This window comes from Strix aluco, chromosome 15 (genome assembly GCF_031877795.1).
Source record: "Strix aluco isolate bStrAlu1 chromosome 15, bStrAlu1.hap1, whole genome shotgun sequence".
Classification (NCBI taxonomy): Eukaryota; Metazoa; Chordata; class Aves; order Strigiformes; family Strigidae; genus Strix; species Strix aluco.
Window position 1 is genome coordinate 20,494,183 of NC_133945.1, and position 19,186 is coordinate 20,513,368.

The 19,186-nt window shown below is 51.8% G+C and overlaps 4 protein-coding genes across 11 annotated transcripts in view; 2 read left to right on the forward strand and 2 right to left on the reverse strand.

The window, feature by feature from the left end:
• GTF3C1 (general transcription factor IIIC subunit 1) overlaps window positions 1–6,290 on the forward strand; it is a 44,412-nt gene extending 38,122 nt beyond the window's left edge. For 2 of the 3 annotated variants that reach the window (XM_074840737.1, XM_074840738.1), the window contains exons 33-37: window positions 362–648; window positions 1,168–1,828; window positions 3,393–3,432; window positions 4,166–4,358; window positions 5,908–6,290. In XM_074840737.1, the coding sequence (XP_074696838.1) occupies window positions 362–648; window positions 1,168–1,828; window positions 3,393–3,432; window positions 4,166–4,358; window positions 5,908–6,129 (1,403 nt within the window). In that variant the 3' untranslated portion in view covers window positions 6,130–6,290. Of the gene's footprint in view, window positions 1–361; window positions 649–1,167; window positions 1,829–3,392; window positions 3,433–4,165; window positions 4,359–5,907 lie in introns of those variants that run through there. The other variant, XM_074840739.1, reaches the window with a different exon arrangement.
• Window positions 6,291–6,733: 443 nt separating this feature from the next.
• Window positions 6,734–7,487, reverse strand: POLR3K (RNA polymerase III subunit K). Its single transcript, XM_074840682.1, has 3 exons — window positions 7,269–7,487; window positions 7,095–7,182; window positions 6,734–7,021 (listed from the first exon to the last, which is right to left on the reverse strand). The coding sequence occupies exons 1-3, from the start codon at window positions 7,377–7,379 to the stop codon at window positions 6,894–6,896; spliced, it is 327 nt and encodes a 108-aa protein (XP_074696783.1). The 5' UTR covers window positions 7,380–7,487; the 3' UTR covers window positions 6,734–6,893.
• On the forward strand, window positions 7,340–10,923 carry SNRNP25 (small nuclear ribonucleoprotein U11/U12 subunit 25). Of its 3 annotated transcripts, none has more exons than XM_074840680.1 (6): window positions 7,340–7,525; window positions 7,624–7,714; window positions 7,790–7,895; window positions 7,992–8,066; window positions 9,288–9,350; window positions 10,726–10,923. In XM_074840680.1, the coding sequence occupies exons 1-5, from the start codon at window positions 7,415–7,417 to the stop codon at window positions 9,340–9,342; spliced, it is 438 nt and encodes a 145-aa protein (XP_074696781.1). In that variant the 5' UTR covers window positions 7,340–7,414; the 3' UTR covers window positions 9,343–9,350; window positions 10,726–10,923. The 3 variants fall into 3 exon arrangements, with proteins under 3 accessions (XP_074696781.1, XP_074696782.1, XP_074696780.1); XM_074840681.1 differs by having other exon boundaries at window positions 10,134–10,825; XM_074840679.1 differs by lacking the exon at window positions 9,288–9,350.
• Window positions 10,924–11,059: 136 nt separating this feature from the next.
• Window positions 11,060–19,186, reverse strand: part of RHBDF1 (rhomboid 5 homolog 1) — a 38,800-nt gene continuing 30,673 nt past the window's right edge. For all 4 annotated transcript variants that reach the window (XM_074840678.1, XM_074840675.1, XM_074840676.1 and 1 more), the window contains 11 exons: window positions 18,714–18,965; window positions 17,994–18,105; window positions 17,007–17,081; window positions 16,252–16,413; window positions 16,045–16,145; window positions 15,253–15,316; window positions 14,705–14,799; window positions 13,689–13,764; window positions 13,089–13,189; window positions 12,661–12,814; window positions 11,060–11,817 (listed from right to left, as the gene is read on the reverse strand). In XM_074840678.1, coding sequence (XP_074696779.1) covers window positions 11,398–11,817; window positions 12,661–12,814; window positions 13,089–13,189; window positions 13,689–13,764; window positions 14,705–14,799; window positions 15,253–15,316; window positions 16,045–16,145; window positions 16,252–16,413; window positions 17,007–17,081; window positions 17,994–18,105; window positions 18,714–18,965 — 1,612 coding nt within the window. In that variant the 3' untranslated portion in view covers window positions 11,060–11,397. The remainder of the gene's footprint in view (window positions 11,818–12,660; window positions 12,815–13,088; window positions 13,190–13,688; window positions 13,765–14,704; window positions 14,800–15,252; window positions 15,317–16,044; window positions 16,146–16,251; window positions 16,414–17,006; window positions 17,082–17,993; window positions 18,106–18,713; window positions 18,966–19,186) is intronic.

A 19,186-nucleotide genomic window follows, 5' to 3' on the forward strand; every position in this document is an offset into this window, starting at 1 on the left:
GACTTTTCACTTGACCTTGTTTGAGAAAAAAGATGATTCCTCATTAATTTAGAGTTAAGCTGACCTCATGTTAGAGAATACCAGTAAGTCTACACTGGCTTTCAGCGATATTTCACTTTGCTGTGCAGGTAAGCCCTTGTAAACCAGCTTTCTCTTCTTCTGCAGGTCTTTTCAGAGACAAATATGTAAGGCAGAAAGACAAAAGGAAACTGCAGCAATGAAGATGGAAAACTGAGCTCTGTTTTTAATTCAGTAGTCTAGAACACCTCTAATCTGTCTCAGAATATTTATCTTTCTATAGTGTATTGCATAGTAACAACTGCTTCACAGCTTATACGCTTGGTTTTTATTTGCTTTGCAGTTTCTTCTCTGCTTGATAACATGGTTGTGGGAGTCTCCTGCCTCCCTGAAACTTTTACCAGGCTGATAAAAGTCCAAGAAGAAAATTATGAGGTGGATCAGTTTCTTCATGAGTGTACAGAACGTTATGGCTATAATCCCAGAGATGTGGCTGCTGTTTTGGAGATCCGTAATGCAATAGAGGCAACTTCCCACTTTGGAATTTGCAAAACTGAGCTGAGCAAACGTTTCTGCAGCTATGAAGAAGTGGAACCTGAACGCACCAGGAGCTTGGAGCAGTACATTCAGGTGGTTTTACAGCCAGCTGCTTTCCATACATTAATGTTTGCATGCTTGATTAGGACATTATTCCCCTTGAATAGGACAATCTTCCAGGCTGTAGGAAACAAATATAAATTGAACAAAGCTATTTATATTAGGCAAGAGATCACATACCAATAGCTGATAGCAATCTTGCCTCAAAGTTAGGAAAGCCAAAAATTAAAGCAGCACTCACTCAAAGATAGGAGTGAACTGTTTCAGAAACCTAGAGGTACCAACATTCACCTTTTGGAAGCAAAATACGCTTTCCCAGTTACATTTTAAGTTAAACAAAAATGTCTTGTGCTGTAATTTCAGTAGAGTTTAAGGGGTAAAACATCTTTTCAACTTCAGTGCAGTAGGACAGAAAATTGAATACTCTACTAAGCTCTTCTTCTTTCTTTGCTGCCAGTTAAAGATGGCAATTTCATGATATTTGTTTAAATTGACGCTTTCCAGTGAAAGCTCCTGAGACAATTTTTGTGTTTGTGGGGTTTTTTTTAATAGGATCTCATCGAGATGCAGCAGGTTTTAGAAGTAGGAGGCCATGCTGTAAGACTGGTTGCAATAATATTTGCCAAGCCATGGCTATTACATTCAGTATGCTTGAAGAATAAACCAGATGATTCTGATCAGCAAGGTGCAGACACCACTGTCCCAGATGTACGACAGGACTGCCTGCCATCAGATCCAAAGAAGGGAGAGGAATGTTTGCGAGAGGGGGAGCAGCTGGGAAGAGACACACAATCTGTCAGTGATGAAGAACCCCCAAGGAAGAGATGCAAGATTCAAAATGATGTCCTTCAAGATGGCAGTCAACTCTGCCAGGGTTCACAGAGTGATCTGAAGAGTGCAAATGAAAATAACATTGATGCAGGTGTTGCTAGTCCTGTTACAATGAAGGAAGCTTTAATCACGGATGAGGAAACAGGCTCCCTGGGAGGGCAGACAGAACACCTAGCCGAACGGCCAGCGTGTGCTCCAGATGCTGTGAACGTGGACGCTTACAAGGAACAAGATAAATCTTGTTCTGAAGACAAAGAACTTGAAGTAGAGAATGATGAGCTCAGCACTGAGCACAAGCAGCAGATCGCTAGCCTTGAACAATCAGCCAGTGAGCAGGATGATGATCTTTCCTACTTACAGGAGAACCCAGGAGTCTCTAAAGGTACGTAGGAGCGCTCTGCATCCAAGAAATATGGACTAGCTCATCACCAGTTGATCCCAAACAGGTAGCTCCATTTTATAAGCAAATACTAGATTCTTTCTGAAGCCATACCAGAGAGAGAGGTTGCCATTTCTCACAGACAAAGTGGCATAACGCTACTTGATCTGGAAGGTCTTGGAGGTTTCAAATACATCGAAGATTCCTTCCTGTGCCTACTGATGGAACGTTCATGACTAGTCTGGAAGTGTGTTTTCCTTAGAAACTTTGTTTCCATGTCTTGCTCTTCTCCAAAAACATATTTGGATCTGAAGGTTCTCATCTCTGGCTTCAGTCCAAAGGCTAGACATCTCTAAACCTAGAAAACACAGTGCTACTGGTGTACATCAGAATGCCCATGACTGAACGTTGTAAAGTCATTAAAGCATTCATCAGAAAGCAGCACATGCCAGCGAGAAGATTAATAGCCTCGTTTGTAACCCAATTTGACTTCATTTTCATTTCCTTTTTACTGCCAGTTTTCTTTCTTAATAGCTAGTAGTTCTTGCCAAGCTTTACATTAAGTAGGTTGTTGAAGATTTTATTTTGTTTTTGTTTTTATCAGCTCTGATTTCAGATTGAATCACAAGCTAACCGCTGGTGTGGTGTTTTGCAAGATCTGCCGTTACCCACGTTTAGAGCTGCAGAGTCCCACGTGACTCAGTGCAGACTGATCCGTAGCATCTTAGAGCCTGGTATTGTTTAATTGGAGCCTTCCTGCAGGAAGTAGACTCAGGGCTATCTGAACAGCCTAGACTTCAGCAGTTCTTAACATGAAACTACTAAAGGACTGTTTTGGATTTAACTTCCTCTACTTGTTTGTAACACAGGAGGGGAAAAAATAGTAGTTATGTTATCAAGCATAAAGTTCTTAACAGTCTTACTGGTGGAGGCCAGCTGAAGAGTTTACATGGGCTTAAGCCAAAGCCGTTAGCCTCTGGGTGTGGTAGAAATACCTACATTAAGTAATTGTGTAAATTAAAACCCATGACCTAATGCATAATGGAAGTTGCAGAGACAACCTTCACTTTGAAACTGAACCCTGCTGAAATCTTGAGTTTGCATTCTCAAGTCTGCAGCTACTCGGACTTGTGCTCGGCTTCCCTACAATTACCAGGAGCACTAAAGTTAAACCAACCTGTGGGAGTGCTTGCAAGCTGAGCCCTGCGCAGCTGTCTGTGGGAAACTCGGGTCTTTCAGTCCATAGAATTAGCTGTTGTTCAGCCATGTCATCAGACTTCTAGGAATAAAACTTCTTGCTGTGATTTGGGAATGGAACCACAAAACGTGTGGTTGCAGCAGACAGAGGTGGTTGTGAGAAGAGATGTAGGAAGGAGCAGGCTGCAGACAGGGAAGGGCGGTCAGAAGGGAAGCTTAGAGCTCCCCATGCAACTGAGAACAACACACGGTGTAGTCTGCTTGTGTCATTTTTTAGCATAAGCTGTGGCATTTTACAGCTTAGCCATCTTTCCTTCCACTAGGTAAAGAGTTTGGGTTAATTAAAACTTATGTGTTCTTTCCTTTCCAGGAAGTTCTGTGACAGATGTATCCCAGGCAGCCAGGGACCGGTGAGTAACAGATGTGTGCAGCATAACTAAACACACAGCACCACCAGAATAATATCGGGAAGCAAATGATTTGGAAACTTTAGTTTTATGCTCTAATGGGCAGTGAGCATTGACGATGGAGAAACCCCACGTTTTCCTCCAGTTACTCATGCTCATATGCATGCTGAAAAAATTTCTCTGATACATGCTTTTTCCCAGAAAACAACTAGCTCCAAATATCAGAGGAACAAAACTAATGTTATTTCACAAATAAGTCCAGTGCCAGAAAGTTTTTAGCTTCCATGTGCCCAGGAAAGGTCTGGAGAAACTGCAATATGGGAAATGTGAATTTTCATGCAGGGTCTGTCTTTTAACTCCGAAATGCTGAAAATGAGGAATTTCTTTCCTATCTGAGCACTGTTGCTGCACGTTGCAGGTTGAAGCAGGTCTTGGATAACTTCTTGGATAAAGCTTTCCTGGTCATCAAGACTCAGGGTACCTGTTGGGTGGTATAATGGTGCTAAAAGTGCTTCTCAGGTGGTGAACACCTTGTGTGAAATACTTCAGGTCTGTGGAACTGTCTAGTAGATTAGCAGCGGTCTGTGCTCAGAGCAACTACAGAATTCACACCTAGCATGTCAGCAGACACTGGCAGTGGCTCTAGTAAGAATCTGTTATGCAGAAATGACGATGATGGGAAATCCAGCTAGAAGAGTCATTCCTGACAGAGCTGAAGTTAAATTGTCTTTTGCAGGGCCTGCGAGAACGTCTGCTTCATTGGGAGACCGTGGAGGATCGTGGATGGGAATCTGAATAAACCTGTGTGTAAGGGGATGATGGAAGCTGTGCTCTACCACATCATGACAAAACCAGGTGTAACGGAAGGCATGCTGCTGCAGCATTACGTGGGGGTACTGCAGCCTGTTGCCGTCTTAGAGATACTGCAGGTATGCGAATCATCAGCTGTGTGAACGTTAGTCTGGTTCAGCTTCCACACCTAAGAGTCAGCCACTACTCTGCTAGAAGTCCCAGGAAAATGGGACTGTGAATGAACCATGAAAAATAACCTTCTCCCTTTAGTGTAAATTAACCAAAGCAAGTTACTGTTCACAATGAGGAGGGAAGGAAGGCTGCTTCGCCCGTCCTTGAAATTACTGTATTACTGATTTTTAAAATCTGAAATGGATGCACATGTGGTTGAAATTCTAGCTGGTTACTGAAGAGTGGTGGCTTCTCGCTGTGAAATAGTAAGTTGGACTGTTTAATGCAGTGTTAATCACCACAGAGTTTATCTTCATTTTTTCCTTACACACCTTTCAGGTGAGTGGTCTCTGACGTAAGAATCAGACTGAAATGTGTCTGTGCTAGACAATACTATAAATAAGACCTCCTGTCCTGACAGACCTGCTTAAAGGTGTACATCCTTAATTCTTAAACAATACATGGTGAGAAAATTTGAGTTTCTCTTTTTTTTTTTTTCCCACATCTTGAAGTTTGATTGCTACCACTGCTACTTTGCAAGTGAAACTTTGGTGTGTATTTTTTTTCCTGAAAGGATTCAAAATCTTAACTACAGCAGTAATACTGCAGTCCCTCCTGTAAGCATGACTTCCCCTACTAACGCTGGAAATTAATACTCCGGCATATGTATGCCACACTTCTGTCCAACGGCTCACACATTTTGGTAACAATGCAAGTTGTTTATACTACCAGTTGTGCACCGAGCGACGTCCTTGTTCCCTGGGTGTCCCTGCACAGCCTGCCCCCACGTCCTGCGGCACAGCAACGCTGCCCGAGGGGAGCTGGGGTAGGGACAGGTTTCAGATGCAGCAGTACAGAGTGTATAGTGGTGAGGCGTGCACAGGTGGGAGAGCAATACACATTCCTAGGCAATTTTAATAAAAATCCACAAAATCAAGCAATTACCTGTACATCTTGCAGACTGGAGAACTTGAATGTAACTTTTCTATCAATAAATTTGATAAGAACTGGTTTTGAAACCACAGAGAGAGCTTGTATCTGCAATATACCAAATATTAGTAAATCTAGACACATACGTATGTAAGATCACTGAATACACACCAGATGTTTTCAGCAAATAGAGCACATAAATTTCCTTGTTGGGTGCTGCTCTGGGAACAAATACTAACCCACTAGCAAGAGCTGACCCGGAAGTCTGGGATTTACATCTCTACCAGCCTTAAATTATTTGTAACTGGTCCTAAATGTTGAGACCTGTTGTTGAACACGTGTTCTGTGTCAGTAGCCAGATGTCAACCACTGTGCCAAAAGTAACAAATGAGCATATATCCAGCTGTGTGAACTTGCTCTGTTGTGCTGTAACCTTTGCCAGCCCCATGGTCTCCTGAGGGGGTGAGGTGAAGCTGCTTTTAGTATAAATTGTCTGACGTTCCTGAGAACACTGTAGGTAGAACAGCACTCAGTGCGGGTTTTTTTTGCGGCAACTCAAGCTAAAATATGTGAATTTTTCTGTAGGGTCTGGAAACTCTTGGTTGCATCAGACGATTCTACATGAAGAAGCCGTCCCTGGTGTCGCTCTTTTCTCAGCCAGTTATGGAAGAACAACTAAACAATCCCAAACTGAGCGAAACCCCAACAATCTACTATGAGCCTACAATAGACTGTACTCTCAGGCTGGGAAGAGTGTTCCCCTGTGAAGTGAATTGGAATAAGTGGGTGCAGATCATCCCTGTATAAGAGGTAAAGCTGAGTCACATTAAATTGGTTTAGCCTGTAGGAGTGAGTGTTAATGCAGATTAAATGTTACAGTTTGTGCTCCATGTTTTTATTTATTTGTCCTTTTTTACTTTTGAATGTATTTAAACTCAGAATAAAGCTTAATGTTAAGACACAGGTAATATTTGATCCTACTTTAAGTATATTCTCTTTTTACCAATAATTGCTTGTAGAGCATAACAGTTCAGTTTCTGCTTTATCTTACGGGGTCTTCACAGGTCACAGCAAGGGTCCCTCTTCCCCCCCCCTACGGCTACAGTGCTAACACTTTACCTTTGCTTTGCCTTCTGTTCTGTTGCACAGCAGCTGGCTGTGCTAAGGTTTGGTAATTATTCTTTAGCTTGGTTACTTTCAGCTCTGTCTCTATTTTAAGCTCAGGTTTCCTGGTGTACATGGCACTACTTCATTGCGTGTGCTTCTAGTGAAACCACTGCACTGTGCAATAAGGGCCCTGCGGCCCCCCCAGTGCCACAGCACTGACGAACGCCCTTTTCTGTCGTTTCCAGCCGTGTAGGGCCGCCCTGCCCAGGTCAGGCTTTAAAACAATCACACAGCAGCCGCTTACTTCCACCCAGCGACACGTTTATTGCCAGAGGAGACACCCACGGCCCATCCCCGCGGGACCTGCGTGCCCACGGGCGAGGCTCTGCGGAGGGAGCGCGGGCTGGGCCCAGGCCCCTCAGGCCCCGCCGCCCCTCAGGCCCCGCCGCCCCAGGGGGGGTCCCTCAGTCCCGCCACCGGTGCCCGCACTGCGCGTTGCAGCACTTGTAGAAGGTGGTCATGGGCTCGTCGGCCGAGCGCGTCTGGATCTGCATGAAGTAGGCGCGGGGGTGCTCGCACTTGGGGCACGGCTCTGCGGGGGAGGCGCGGTGTGGTGAGGCGAGGCGAGGCCCGACCCCCCGCCCCGGCCCCCGGCCCGGCCCTACCTGCGGTGGAGTCCACGTTCTCCCAGGCCGCGGCGCCGCCCAGCACATCGTCCACCTCCTTGAGCCGCGGGTACTTCCTGCTGGTCACCTGCGGGGGGGGCCGGGGCTCGGTCAGGGCTCCGCGCCGCCGCCCCCCCCCCCCCGCCCCGCACCGCCCCCCCCGCGCCCCGGCACCTTCCGCGTGACGTTGCGCACGTAGGGGCAGGTGGTGCAGGCGAAGCGGTGGCAGCGCGGCCCCTCCTCGGCCACCAGCACGTTGCCGCAGGCCGGGCAGAAGAGCAGCATCGCCGGTTCCGCCGCGCCGGCCGCCCCTTCCGGCGATGGCGGCGGAGGCCGAAGAGGAGCTGGCGCACGCCGAGGTGCTGGAGCTCTTCCAGGCGGCGCTGGCGCGGCTGGTGCAGGACCCGCTGCTCTGCGACCTCCCGCCGCAGGTGGGGCCGGGGCCGGGGGCCGGGCGGGGCCGGCGGGGAGCGGGGGCGGGGGGGCTCAGGCCCGCCTCGCCCGCCTGCCGCCACCGTGCCGCCCGCAGGTGACGGCGGAGGAGATCGGCTCGCAGGTGGCGCTGGAGTACGGGCAGGCCATGACCGTGCGCGTCTGCAAGGCGGACGGCGAGACCATGCGTGCGTCCGGGCCGGGGGGGCGGCGGGAGGAGCGGGCCGGGGCGGGCCGCTGACGAGTCTTTCGCCCCGCTGCAGCCGTGGTGGTGGTGCAGAACGCCTCGGTGCTGGAGCTGAAGAAGGCGCTGCGGCGGCACGTCCAGCTGCGGCAGGCACGGCAGGGCGGCGTCCAGCACCTCAGCTGGTGAGCGGGGCCGGGGGGGCTCTGGCCGCTCGCCCCCACCTTCATCGCTTGGCCGGCGGCGCCTCCTGCGGCCCCCCCTAAGTGTTCTCCCCCTAGGAAGTACATATGGAGGACGTACCACTTAACCTACGCCGGAGAGAAACTGGCGGATGACAGGAAGAAGCTGAGAGAGTGAGTAATCAGGTCTCTGGGGGCTGGAGGGGCCTCACCAGCGTCCACCCGGCATCTACACAGGCAGGGCCGGCGCGGGACGCTGTGCCCTGGCTCGGATGGGTCCTGCGCTTGAAACCGAGTGGGAGACGGGCCCAGCGCCGCACACAGCGCGGGGACAGGCCCTGCCCTGAGAGCCCGAGCGGCCGTCAGGACACGGAGCCCTCGGGTAGTTCCTCAGCCACAGCCGCCCTGCGCCGTGTTACCCGATTCAAACCCCACCGAGGCACTTGGGCGCGCTGCCCCTTGGCCGTCCGTGCCCAGCGCCTGCACAATAGCTTATGCTTACTGTGTTTGTGCCTGGGGTATCCTGCAGAGACAAGATTAGTGAGAAGAAGCATGAGCGTGAGGGGAGTGGAACGCAGAGAAGGCCAGGGATGGCATCACGTGTGTGCAGCACACTAGTTCTAGGGAAACAGGGAGCACTTGGCGAGCAGCCACTCAGCAGAGGATGGGGACACATTATGGGGTGGAAGGGACCTCTGGAAGTCATCTAGTCCAACCCTCTGCACAGGCAGGGTCAGCTGGAGCTGGTTGCTCAGGGCTGCGTCCAGTTGGGCAGTGAGTATCTCCAGGAACACAGACTGCACAACCTGTTCCAGTGCTCAGTCACCCTCACAGCGGCTTGGCTGAGCCACTGAGGTGAAAGGAGGATGGAAAAAGGTAGGAAAGAGGGTGAAAGAATGTCAAGCAAAGAACAAACTAAGGATAAGCATGTTGGGCTCTGGACCTGCTCAGCCACCTACCAGAGACAATCTAGTAACAACACTGACAAGTGACTCCCGTGTTTCCATGCCCGTTCTCAGGGCAAGGAGGCGCTTCTGAGCGCTCTAGCTGTTGCACACAGCAGTGCTGGGTATGCCAGCCTGCGTGCGGACCACCAAGAAAACCTTGTCTGAAGTATTAAAAATTTAGCAAGACAGCCCTGATCAAAGCTGGCCTCAGAAGACTGAGCCATGGGTAATAGATGTTGTATTTAAGGGGGTGTTGCAGATAAAAAGGCAGATGATCAGATCCGTCAGTACTGGCAGTATGTTCTGTCTACACAAGTGAAAACTTTAACTTGTCCTGCGTTAGAGAACAGAATGGGATCGTAGGCGTCCATCCTCCCCTGGGAAGGAGGCAGCTATAGGATATCAGAGGTTCCTGGGAAACGGGCAAACAGCAAAACTCTCTGTCCAGGTACGGCATCCGAAACCGGGATGAGGTCAGCTTCATAAAGAAGCTTCGGAAGTGACCTGTCAGGTAAGCCCTGAATATCCGTTGAGAGCCACCAATTCTTCCTCTTCCTCGGGCCTTAGTGTTGAGGCTCGTAGCAGCTGGTGTTGGTGCTCTCTGCTGTGTAGCAGAGCATTTCTGAATGCCCATGTCTGCAGTAGGCTTGTGCCCTGGCTGTGGTTATTTCCACACTCTGGTTGTGTTTGTGCTTCTCTCGGGGCAGGGAATGATAACTCAGCTACTTCAGTTAACGTACATCAGGAGCAGCCACAGCAACACTGTGGTGCTGGCAGCAGTGTATCTTTAACCCTGCTTCATGCTTAGACTCTGAATCTGCTCCCACGCTGTCTTGAGACTCATTAAATGCAGTATCCCTTTGTTCGCTGTTGTGATTGCGTCTAGGACCTTGCTTGCTTTTAGGCTTCTTGAATGCCTGGAAATCACTGTCAGGAATGTGGCTGGGTGCTAACTAATCACTAGGGTGCAGGGCTCTGTGCTGCAGGCAGCTGCCATCACCCTGGTCATGTGGGTCCTTCCGTGTGCCTCAGACCCATACACAGTGACTGTTCTCCCACCCCACTCCTTCTGCTCCTGTACTGTTCAGAGCACCTGCAGCTAACAAACCGCACTGTCCCAGGAGCACACATAAAGGCAGCAAGCAAGCACAGCATGCTCTTTGCTGTGCCACAGTGAGTGTATTTTGAGCCATTTTTCTCAATTACTGCAAGCCGTATGGAGTTAGGAAAAGGGATGTGAGCTTACACATCCTGTAGTTTTTGACTCCCAGTTTCTCCATTTTCTGATTTATAGAAATGAGTTCAACGAATTCGTTGTTCTCAGAAGACAAGACGCACCACTGGACAACTTTTGGTCATGATATTTCTGTGCAGCTGATGCATTTATGAACACTTCAGCACAGGCAGCACTAGTAGCGTGTGTATTTACCTGTTTGTAACCTATGTTGACATAAGTCTGGTATATGTTGCTATTTTTAGAAACTTGTGCACACAAACACAAGATGTGGCCAAGACTCTCAAGCTTAGTAAGTTTACAGTTTTGTTTGCTTCTTCTCTGCATCTGAAAACACAATCACAGTGTCTGAAGAGCAGCTTTTGCAAATGCTTGGGTTTTTGTTTTGTGGCTCCAGCTACCTGGGTTAGGAACTGTTGCTTTGTGACCACTGTAACTTTTTTTTTCTTCTTTCAACGCTGCCACATTTGCAACATCCAGTGTAATGAAATGTGCTGTAACAGAAGCCATCTGCCCCACGGTGCCTCTGGCCAGCAGCCACCTCTGACACCGGCTGATGCCCCCCGGACTGTCCTGGCGGGGTGCTGTGGTGATAAGAGAGCCCAGCACGCAGTGACTGTTGTCACTGCCACCCGTTTTCTTTCTTTAACAGAGAGCAGAGAATCCAGCCATACCAAGACCAGACTGTGGATTCAGCACTTCCCTGGAGGAAAAGGTTGTAACATTTCAAAGAGAAACCAACTCCAGTTGAATGGACATTCTCATGTTTTTTGCAGGTGCTATTTGAAATGTCTGCCTCTGAGCTGTATGTGGAATGCGCCTTCAGTGATTAAAGAGACCCTGTAGTTTTCTGAGGCTTTTAAGGCCCTTATTTCCAGCTGCAAATCTGCATCTGACTGTTTCACATGGTAGAAAAGATTGATGGTACTGGTACATGAAACAGCATAGGTGAGGTAAAGTAACAAACGTAGCCACAGACTATGCAGAACAATTAACAGTAGCTAAAACGCTACCTTACCATTTAATCACCACCTTAGCAGTAGTAAACAACTCTGGTTAAAAATGTAGTATTGAAACTAGTGTAATAAAAATAATGGCAGCAGAAGAGGTTCAATACAATTGAACAAGGCACAAATGTTCTGTTTTCAGAGTCTTCTGAGATAAGGCAAAACATGCCTGCCAAGTGCTAAGGAGACAGTTTAAATTAACCACGGGCAGGGTTAGAAGTGTCATTGGATTAGAGACTTTGTCCACATGGAACTGGCACAGCAAACGCAAAGACAGTCCATCTCCAGTGCCTGCTCGAGAAGCCAGTCTTTGCCTTTCAGTGGAGCTGTGCATCCAGGTCGTATTTCTCGCAGAATTTGTCTGTGAATGGTATACAAGTAAGGAACTCGCACCACTCGCACTTGATGGGGTAGAAATAGAACAGAATCACAAGTCCTGAGAAGAGTGCAATGAAGATGAGCTGGAAAACTATAATTTGGCATCGCTTCCTATATAAATCAAACTTCCCAAAGCTAATGTAGGGCAGGAAGGCAAAGGAGAGGAAGAAACCACTGATAAATCCTGAAATGTGAGCAAAATTATCAATCCAAGGCAGGAGGCCAAAGGCGAAAAGAAAGAGCACCACAGCCAGCAGCTTGAAGAAAGCCCTCCATGGGCGTGCCAGGATTTGCCAACTCTGGAAGAGCTCCACAAAGAGACAGGCCAGAATCCCAAACTGGGATCCTGCAGGGCCAACCTGCAGAAGAAGAGCAGTACAGGTAACGTCAGGCACGTGCCATCCACCTGGCTTCCGCAGCCAGCTCCAGGCATCGCACTTAGTTGTTACTCAACTCCTTGTTCAGTGTTTCTTGGGAAGGAGATGCTGCAGCCTGCAGCCTGTAACTTCATCCTTGTAATGGGGTTCAAGGAGTAAAGGGGCCTGGTTTGCTTTAGGATCAAGGTAGCTGTGAAGCCAGCAATCACCAGAACAGACTTTAAGGAGGGCACTTCTGGTTTAAGTCACCAGAGGGGAGAAGCCCTTGAAGGCAATCTCCTGGCTCCCCCCACCCACCATGCACTTTTCCTCCTTGAAGGACCTGGAAGACAGTCCTCCAGGTCCTGCCATGCACTTCTCAACTGAAGCTGGATAGTCACATCAGATGTCTCCCGCTGTGGCATGTGACAGGGACAGTCCTGGACAGTCTGGGGTAAAGGTGAGCTGTGCTCTTTGCCCCTCTCCTGCCTGCCACTCACATGTGGAGGGGCTCTGGCAGCAGCTACAGCTCTCAGTTCCCAGCCTGCCCGGGGCCTCTCTTACCCTGTGGTTGGACAAACCCCCCATTCACTGCGAGCGGCAGCCTTCCTACTGCAGCCAGACCAGGCCAGTCACTTGGGAAGCCCAAGGTACTCTGCGGGATGTTGCTGCTCGACAGCTAGATGATGGTGTGATGCTGTCTTGTAGCTACCAATCTGCACAAGGCACGTGCTGCAGAGAAGAGCCCAGCTCTGGTGTCTCTGCCTCTGCCAGAGGGGCACAGGCATGTAGAGAAGGCTTGTGTTCAGGGCAAGTTACCAGGACCCTCGTCTGCAGGTGACCCACCTCTGCTCTGTAGGGTAGAAATATTGCACTGGCAAGGTTCCCAGTGATGCCACTGAGCAGGTAGATGATAGAGATGCGATGCCATCCTGCCAGCTTCTCTAGGTCCCGCAGGATTGTCATTTGGAAACAGATCGAAACCAGACAGTGCAGGATCCTGCCAAGTTGAGAGTACAGGAGCTGAAGCAGCAGTCACTGAAGTCCCCCCTGTGCTCGTGTTCTTCGGGGAGCCTTGCTGAGAGCTCCTGCTCTGGCCTTGCCCACGCCTCTCATCTCCCTCCCAGAAAACACAGCACGGTAAACCTCAGCAGGGACAACAGCTCAGTACCCCGTGTCCCCCAGGGAAGGGACTGCCAGAACAAGCTTCATGGCAACCCCAGGGTTCAGAGTTCCCCCAGCCGGATTGTGGGAGTTTTAACACCTCTGCTTACCCAGCATGGAGGAAAAGTGAGAGCCAGAGGCGGTAGAACTGGTCAGGGACTTCTGGATTTAGGAAAGGGAGGAGCCCACAGACGTCGTCCATGCAGTGCACCTGGGGCAGAAGCGGGGTTGTGAGCTGTGCCAGCCAGCACGGCCCTCACCAGGGCCAGGGCAGAGACTGCTGCTGGCTCTGAAAGAGGGGCTGTCCCCCCTCAGGTCCCAACCCTTGTCTCCAACAGCAAGTTACACACAACCCCACCCATTCCCTGCGGCAGCTTCATACCCTCATTCTTCACCCCAGCACATGCACAACTGAGACATCGGCATCTGCTCGCCCGTGGAACAGGCAGGTTGTGTTCTCCTGCTGCTTCCACAGTGGTCCCGTGTCCTAAACTGCCACAGCCCAAGTCCTAAACTGGTCTCCAAAGAAGGACCGAAGCAGCCAGCTCTGCCACTACAGTCTGGATCGGCAACTTCCCCTGGGCTCAGCATGGGACGGGACACAGGACTCCCACCTACACTGCAGCCCAGTCACCCCCAGATCTTGCCAAGCTGCTAAGGGGAACAGGAGGGAGAAGGGCAGCCCTACAAACCCCCAGCTCCACACTTACCTGAGAGCAGAGTGTTGCCTCCTCATGGAAATAGCCCCGCATAAATTCACAGTACTCCCGGGAGGTTATTTCACACCTGGAGGAGGCACAAGTAATCAAAACGAGGAACAAGTCACAGGTGGAAAGCACAATGCACCATCCTGTGCCCTCCCAGGCCACCCACTCCCTCTGGTCTCACCCCAAGTCTGTCTGTGAGAACCAATGCCTTCGGCTGCCCCTGACGTGCTGTAGTGTCTCTGCAACGAGCCCAGTGCCAGCGAGCCCTGCCTTGGAGCCCAGTGCCACTCTCCATACACCCCACTTGCTTCTGTCCCACAGGCACCTCTGCAGACTAATGCCCTGCACACAGGGGCTCCAGAACAAAGGCTAAGCTGAGCTATTTACAGCTGAGAAAGAACCATCAGAGTCTGGGCAAGCCGTGTATCTGGGGCTGACAGAGTGGAAAGGGGGGCCGAGGCCCAGAGTGTCCTGGTTATGACTTTCAGGGACAGAGAAACTCCTCGGGGCAACAGTGATTTTTCTCCCTAGCAGGGAACGCCAGGCCCAAGCACTTGGTAACTACTCAAGCTGAGGAGCAACATGAGGAAGAACAGCATCTTCCTGCTTGGCAAACCCAGAGCAGGTCGTTTCCTGACATATCCTTGAGTGCTCAGGGACTCCAGGCTGGGGCCAATGTAGCCTGTCAGGACCAAGCTGGCCACTCCCAAGGAAAGTGCACTCCCAGAAGAAATATTTAATCCCTTGGGATTTGAGTCCCTCCAAACTGCAGGACCAGTTGAGTGAGACACCCTGCTGCACTGAAGACTCAGGCTGGCTGTTATCCCCTGCTCGTCCCAGAGCCCTGTCCCATCTGGGAGACCTGTCATGGCTCCTTGTCCAACTCCCCTTTCCAGCAGGGCTCTGGGCTGTGTGTGGGAAGGACGAGGAGGACAAATGGCTGTGTCCACAACCCGAGAAGGGTGTCCTGTGTCCCACTCCAACACCCAGCCCCTCTCTATACAGGTAAAACTCGTTACCTTCCTTTGGTCCCAATGCAGCAGGGCCGGCCTGTAATCACACAGTCCATGTGAAGGTGGTTGGTGTAATTCCCAGCACTGTTTTTTGTGCAGATCTGGAAAACGACAACAGGCTGCAGTCAGACAGCCATGGCTTTGCTTGCTGCCTGCGTAAAATCAAAACAGCCCCTTGGGAAGAAGCCAGTCCCGCAGACCCAGGCCTCCCTCTGACAGCAGGATGGTGCCCGACACCCCATCTGCCTGAGCCTCAACCAACACCTCACCGCCGAGGGATGAAAACAGCCCCAAGGCTGAGCCTGTCTCCATCACCCTCTTACCCTGGCAGGGCCCAGGGCTTTAGTTGGCACAGGGGAACTTATTTGGTGTTAGAGGGCTTTGAGCCTTGGCTAGACAAAGCCATGGCTGCCCTCATCTGGTGTTTGTGACAAGCAGGAGGCTGCATCAGAGACCGCCCCCCTTCCACCAGCACAGCTGTGGCTCTGCACAGTGGGGTGCAAATGCCATACTCCAGCTGCCCGTACAGGCTCTGTGCCACCAGCGATGCTCACCGGCCATTTGGTAATGTCATCTGGCCACTCATGCGGCTCCATCGAGGCTGGCTGCTCACACACCCTGCAGCAACAGAAAGCAGAGATCAGCCTGAAAAATAACTTTCCCCAGCACCAGGCAGGATCCCCCAGGGAGCCACCACACTGTCCCTGCCCCCAGGCTGGGTCCCACAGCTCCCCTCTGTCCCTGCAAGGGGCTGGTGATGCGCTACTTCGGGTCAGCCAAGGCTGAACAAAGCCACAGCCTCCTTCCAGCGAGCAGAGATCACGGCTTCCGCACAAAGGCAGCGTCCGAGGGCAGGCAGCTGCCCAGCAACTTGCTGGCCCCTTTCCAGGTGGACACAAGGGCAAAGGTGGGCATTCAGCTGGTCTCAGCTCTCAGCACCACGGTGACCAAAGGCAAAGGTGTGCTGTGGCACCAGGCAGCACGCTGGGGCAGAGGTGTGCTGGGAACCTGACTGCTGTACCCCAAGAAGGGAGCCTGTGCAGGGAGCAGGGGAGGAAGGGGAGAGGGCTGAGGAAGGACCCACAGCTCCCAACAGGCCACTGTGCAGGTGGGCGGCCAACAACAATGGAGAGTAGGGGCGAGCAGAAATATGATCACGCTCTGTCTCAGCCTCCTCTGCAGCCGTCAGGTCAGGTCGGGACATCGCCGCCCCCATGTCCCTTGGTCTCCAGAGCAGCTGCTGTCCCACCCAGCAATCAGCTGGCCTGGACTCCAGGCCTCTCTGACTCTAGTGTCACAGCAGCCCTGTCCCCCCTGGGATGGCAGCCAGGCTAGGCAGGACCTACCTGGGGTCCTGATGACAAACAGACCCAAATTGCCTCTTGCTCCCTGCCAGCATTGGTGTGCTGGGGTGATGGGGCCACTTCACCCACACGGCCAGCGTGGACTGCAGGAGAGAGGAGAGGTGTCACCATGAAGCCCAGGGTGGGAGAAGCATCAACATAAGTGGCCCTGAGCCTGAGGGACAGCACGGAAGGGGCCACCGCACTCACCGAGCACTCCTCCTCCGAGGTCTGCACGCAGCCCGACTTGTCGTTCCGCACGCAGCAAGCCGAGTGCTTCTCCTTCTCCCGCTTGGCGCTGATGAAGCTGTGCACTTGCTGGTCCTGCCTCATGCACGGTGAGAACTTGGCCCCCAGGTGGATCAGGGCCTCCTGGCAGAGATGGAAACAGGCAGCTCAGCCAAGGGGCAGGCCGTGATGCCTGGGGCTGAGCAGGCTGGGGCTGCTGAGAGGGGTACCCCTATCAGCACTGAAGGGACCAGGGACAAGTCCTGCATGATGAAGCCCAACACACACCGGGATTACTCTCAGTATTTGCTTTGAAGAAGGCAAGCCTGGAACAGAAGTTCAGGGATTTCCTTGCCCATGACCTCCAAAAGGTGAGCACCGTGGCCAGGAAAGGAAACTTTGGGACACAACAGCCTTTTCCAGGGGGAGCGGCATCAGGAAAGCTGTCACACACCATACAGCTCCTGCATTTTCTCTAGCCCCACTCTTGGCTTTGTAGGAACAGGGTGCAAAGCAGGAGTGCCAAGGTCCATCCCAGCCTCCAGGCAGCCCGTTCTGCAGGGTGATTGGGCCGGGAGCACCACTGCACCCTGCCAGGGACAGCAGGGCCCCATGGGAAGCCCAGCCAACGGCAGCTGCTGGCACCAAGCTTCAAGCAGCGGAAGACTCTGGTCCCTGGGGCAGCATGGCTGCAGCACCCTGCCAGCCCACCAACAGTCCCAGCCAACAGCACTCACTGAGCTGGGGCCGATCCAGAAGTTTTCCTGCTGAACGTATTTGACGTTTTCATAAACCCCTCTGTTTCGCAAGACCTGCAAGGAGAGAAAGCGAGAGCCCCATGAGCTCCTGCCCACAGGGCCAGCAGGGCAAGTAGCCAGGGCTGGTGAAAACAGCACCCAGGATGAACAGAAATCCGCCCGGCCAGTGACTGGGCACACGGTTCCCTCACACCAGTCTTTTGCAGGATCACAGGTAAAAAAACCCATCGAGGCGTGGGCACCTTCATCTTAAGATTTCATTTAAAATGTCTATCTCTGGCTACTTCAGCTTTCAAGAAATCCCAGGGCCTGCAGACCTGGGAGTGGCTTGAGAGCCTGCAAAAAGCTTCACACAGCTCAGAAGGATAAGCAGCACCTGCCGGCAGCGTAGGGCCAGGCGCTGGTGACAGTGCTCTGAAAGCTGTCAGACACGTAGGTGAGAAGCTCCCCAGGGCATTCCCTGCACAGAGCAGGGATATGGCTGAATGTACCCCAGAGACCTTTAACAACACGTGGGAAGGCCACAAACAGCTTCAAGATCAGCTCTCAAAGTCAGACAGGTCAGGTTTGCTCCTGGCAGAAGCAAGATCCTGCAACTGTTGCAAAAACTTAACTCAAGTTTGAAATATTTCCCTGCCATGAACATTCTTCTGGTCTCCACCAGGAGGGGAACAAGTTGTTTGAAAGGGCTCCCAGCACAGACACGACCAGAGACTGCGAAGAGCCCACCATGCTTTGTGCCAGATATAATTTGATGGCAAGAGCAGTATGGCTGCAGGAGGGAAGAGAAGGTGGCGTGGGGGCTCACAGAGATGCTGCAGGCAGCCCCCCAAGGCTGGACACCCAGCATCCAGCTGTCAAGGCCCTCAGGCAAGTAGCCAGTATGCTGAAGACTACAACACAAGAGCCAGCAGCTGAAGGCCAAAACAAAATCACGCTCCAGGCAAGTCAGGGGGATTTACTTACTGAATCAACAGTTTCGTGTTGTGAGAACCCCACAGGGGCGATGCCGTAGATGCACACAGCAAGGATGGTGATGAGTGAATGCACAAAGGTGACCCAGTAAGTGAAGAAAGGCCTGGGTGGAGGGAAAGGGAAAAGATCAGAGGCAGAAACCCAGGCATATTACATCTACTCACAGAACACAGAAGAAAAGCTGCTGTTTTTCCCCAGGGACCTTGGCAGACTCTGGGGTACAGGGCCAAGAACACCTAGGGATGCACAAGACTGGAAGCAGTGACCTAAGGTCTTGCTGGCAGACAGACCCTGTTTACTCTCACTCCCCCATCACACTGGGCAAGCCACCCTTTCCCAAGAAAACATCCATGAGAACACATAACTCCAATGCCTAAGTGTGCTGCATGTCTGAAATAATGACTTTAGGGGGATGATCAGAGGCAGGGATACCCGAGCCTTCCTGTTCATCACAGGACAGTGGTGGTGGGGCAGAGATCTGCAGTCCCTCCAGGTAGAGGAGATACAGACACCCAAAGCAACGCGAGCAGCAGGGTGAGCTCCCCATGCACACTGATGTTAACATGCTGCTGCCTGCTGCAGTTTACACTGGGATCTGGACTGGGGGGCCTGAGCAGCAGGTTTCACCCAAACACCCTGAGGCAGTGACCTGAGTCACCAAGGGGCAACAGCAATCACTCACTCATTCGTTTTTTGGGGACCCCTTCTCACCTGTGATCATCCATGTCCTCAATCTGCCGCTTGACGTAGCTGTCGATGCGCTTGCGGTACGTACGGTTTGTCAGCTTCCCCACCATACCCAGGCCATACGGCCTCTTCTCCTTGGCAAAGAGCTTCCTGACAGGCACGGCGATGCGCTGGCCACGCTTCTGTGGGCTGACACTCACCACCTCCTGCCGCAAGCGGACCTTGGGCTGTGCCAGGGCCCCATCCTTTTGCTTCCTCCAGCCTCGCTCCAGTGGGCTGAAATAAAAAGCAGGGCAGCAATGGTTTCCTTCCGCACGGCACAGCAATGGGGAGCAGCCCCTCCCTAGTCTTGGGTGGCAGCAGACCCTCTGTCCGTCCCACCACAGCTGGGCGGAGCCGCAGCTGAAGGCAGACAAGGTGCCCTGAAGTGGAAGCTGTATTTCAAAGGGCTACACAGCACTGGTTGATGGAAGCACAGGACTACACATAGAAGGTGG

What these genes read in the sequence shown, in the direction of transcription:
- POLR3K (XM_074840682.1), bottom strand. Translation starts at nt 7,379, where the DNA reads ATGCTGCTCTTCTGCCCGGCCTGCGGCAACGTGCTGGTGGCCGAGGAG. An exon ending in TGCGCAACGTCACGCGGAAG is followed by an intron (nt 7,183 to 7,268) that starts GTGCCGGGGCGC and finishes CCCCCCCCGCAG; the next exon opens with GTGACCAGCAGGAAGTACCC. An exon ending in GAACGTGGACTCCACCGCAG is followed by an intron (nt 7,022 to 7,094) that starts GTAGGGCCGGGC and finishes CCTCCCCCGCAG; the next exon opens with AGCCGTGCCCCAAGTGCGAG.
- SNRNP25 (XM_074840679.1), top strand. Translation starts at nt 7,415, where the DNA reads ATGGCGGCGGAGGCCGAAGAGGAGCTGGCGCACGCCGAGGTGCTGGAG. An exon ending in GGCGTCCAGCACCTCAGCTG is followed by an intron (nt 7,896 to 7,991) that starts GTGAGCGGGGCC and finishes TTCTCCCCCTAG; the next exon opens with GAAGTACATATGGAGGACGT. An exon ending in GACAGGAAGAAGCTGAGAGA is followed by an intron (nt 8,067 to 10,725) that starts GTGAGTAATCAG and finishes TTTCTTTAACAG; the next exon opens with AGAGCAGAGAATCCAGCCAT.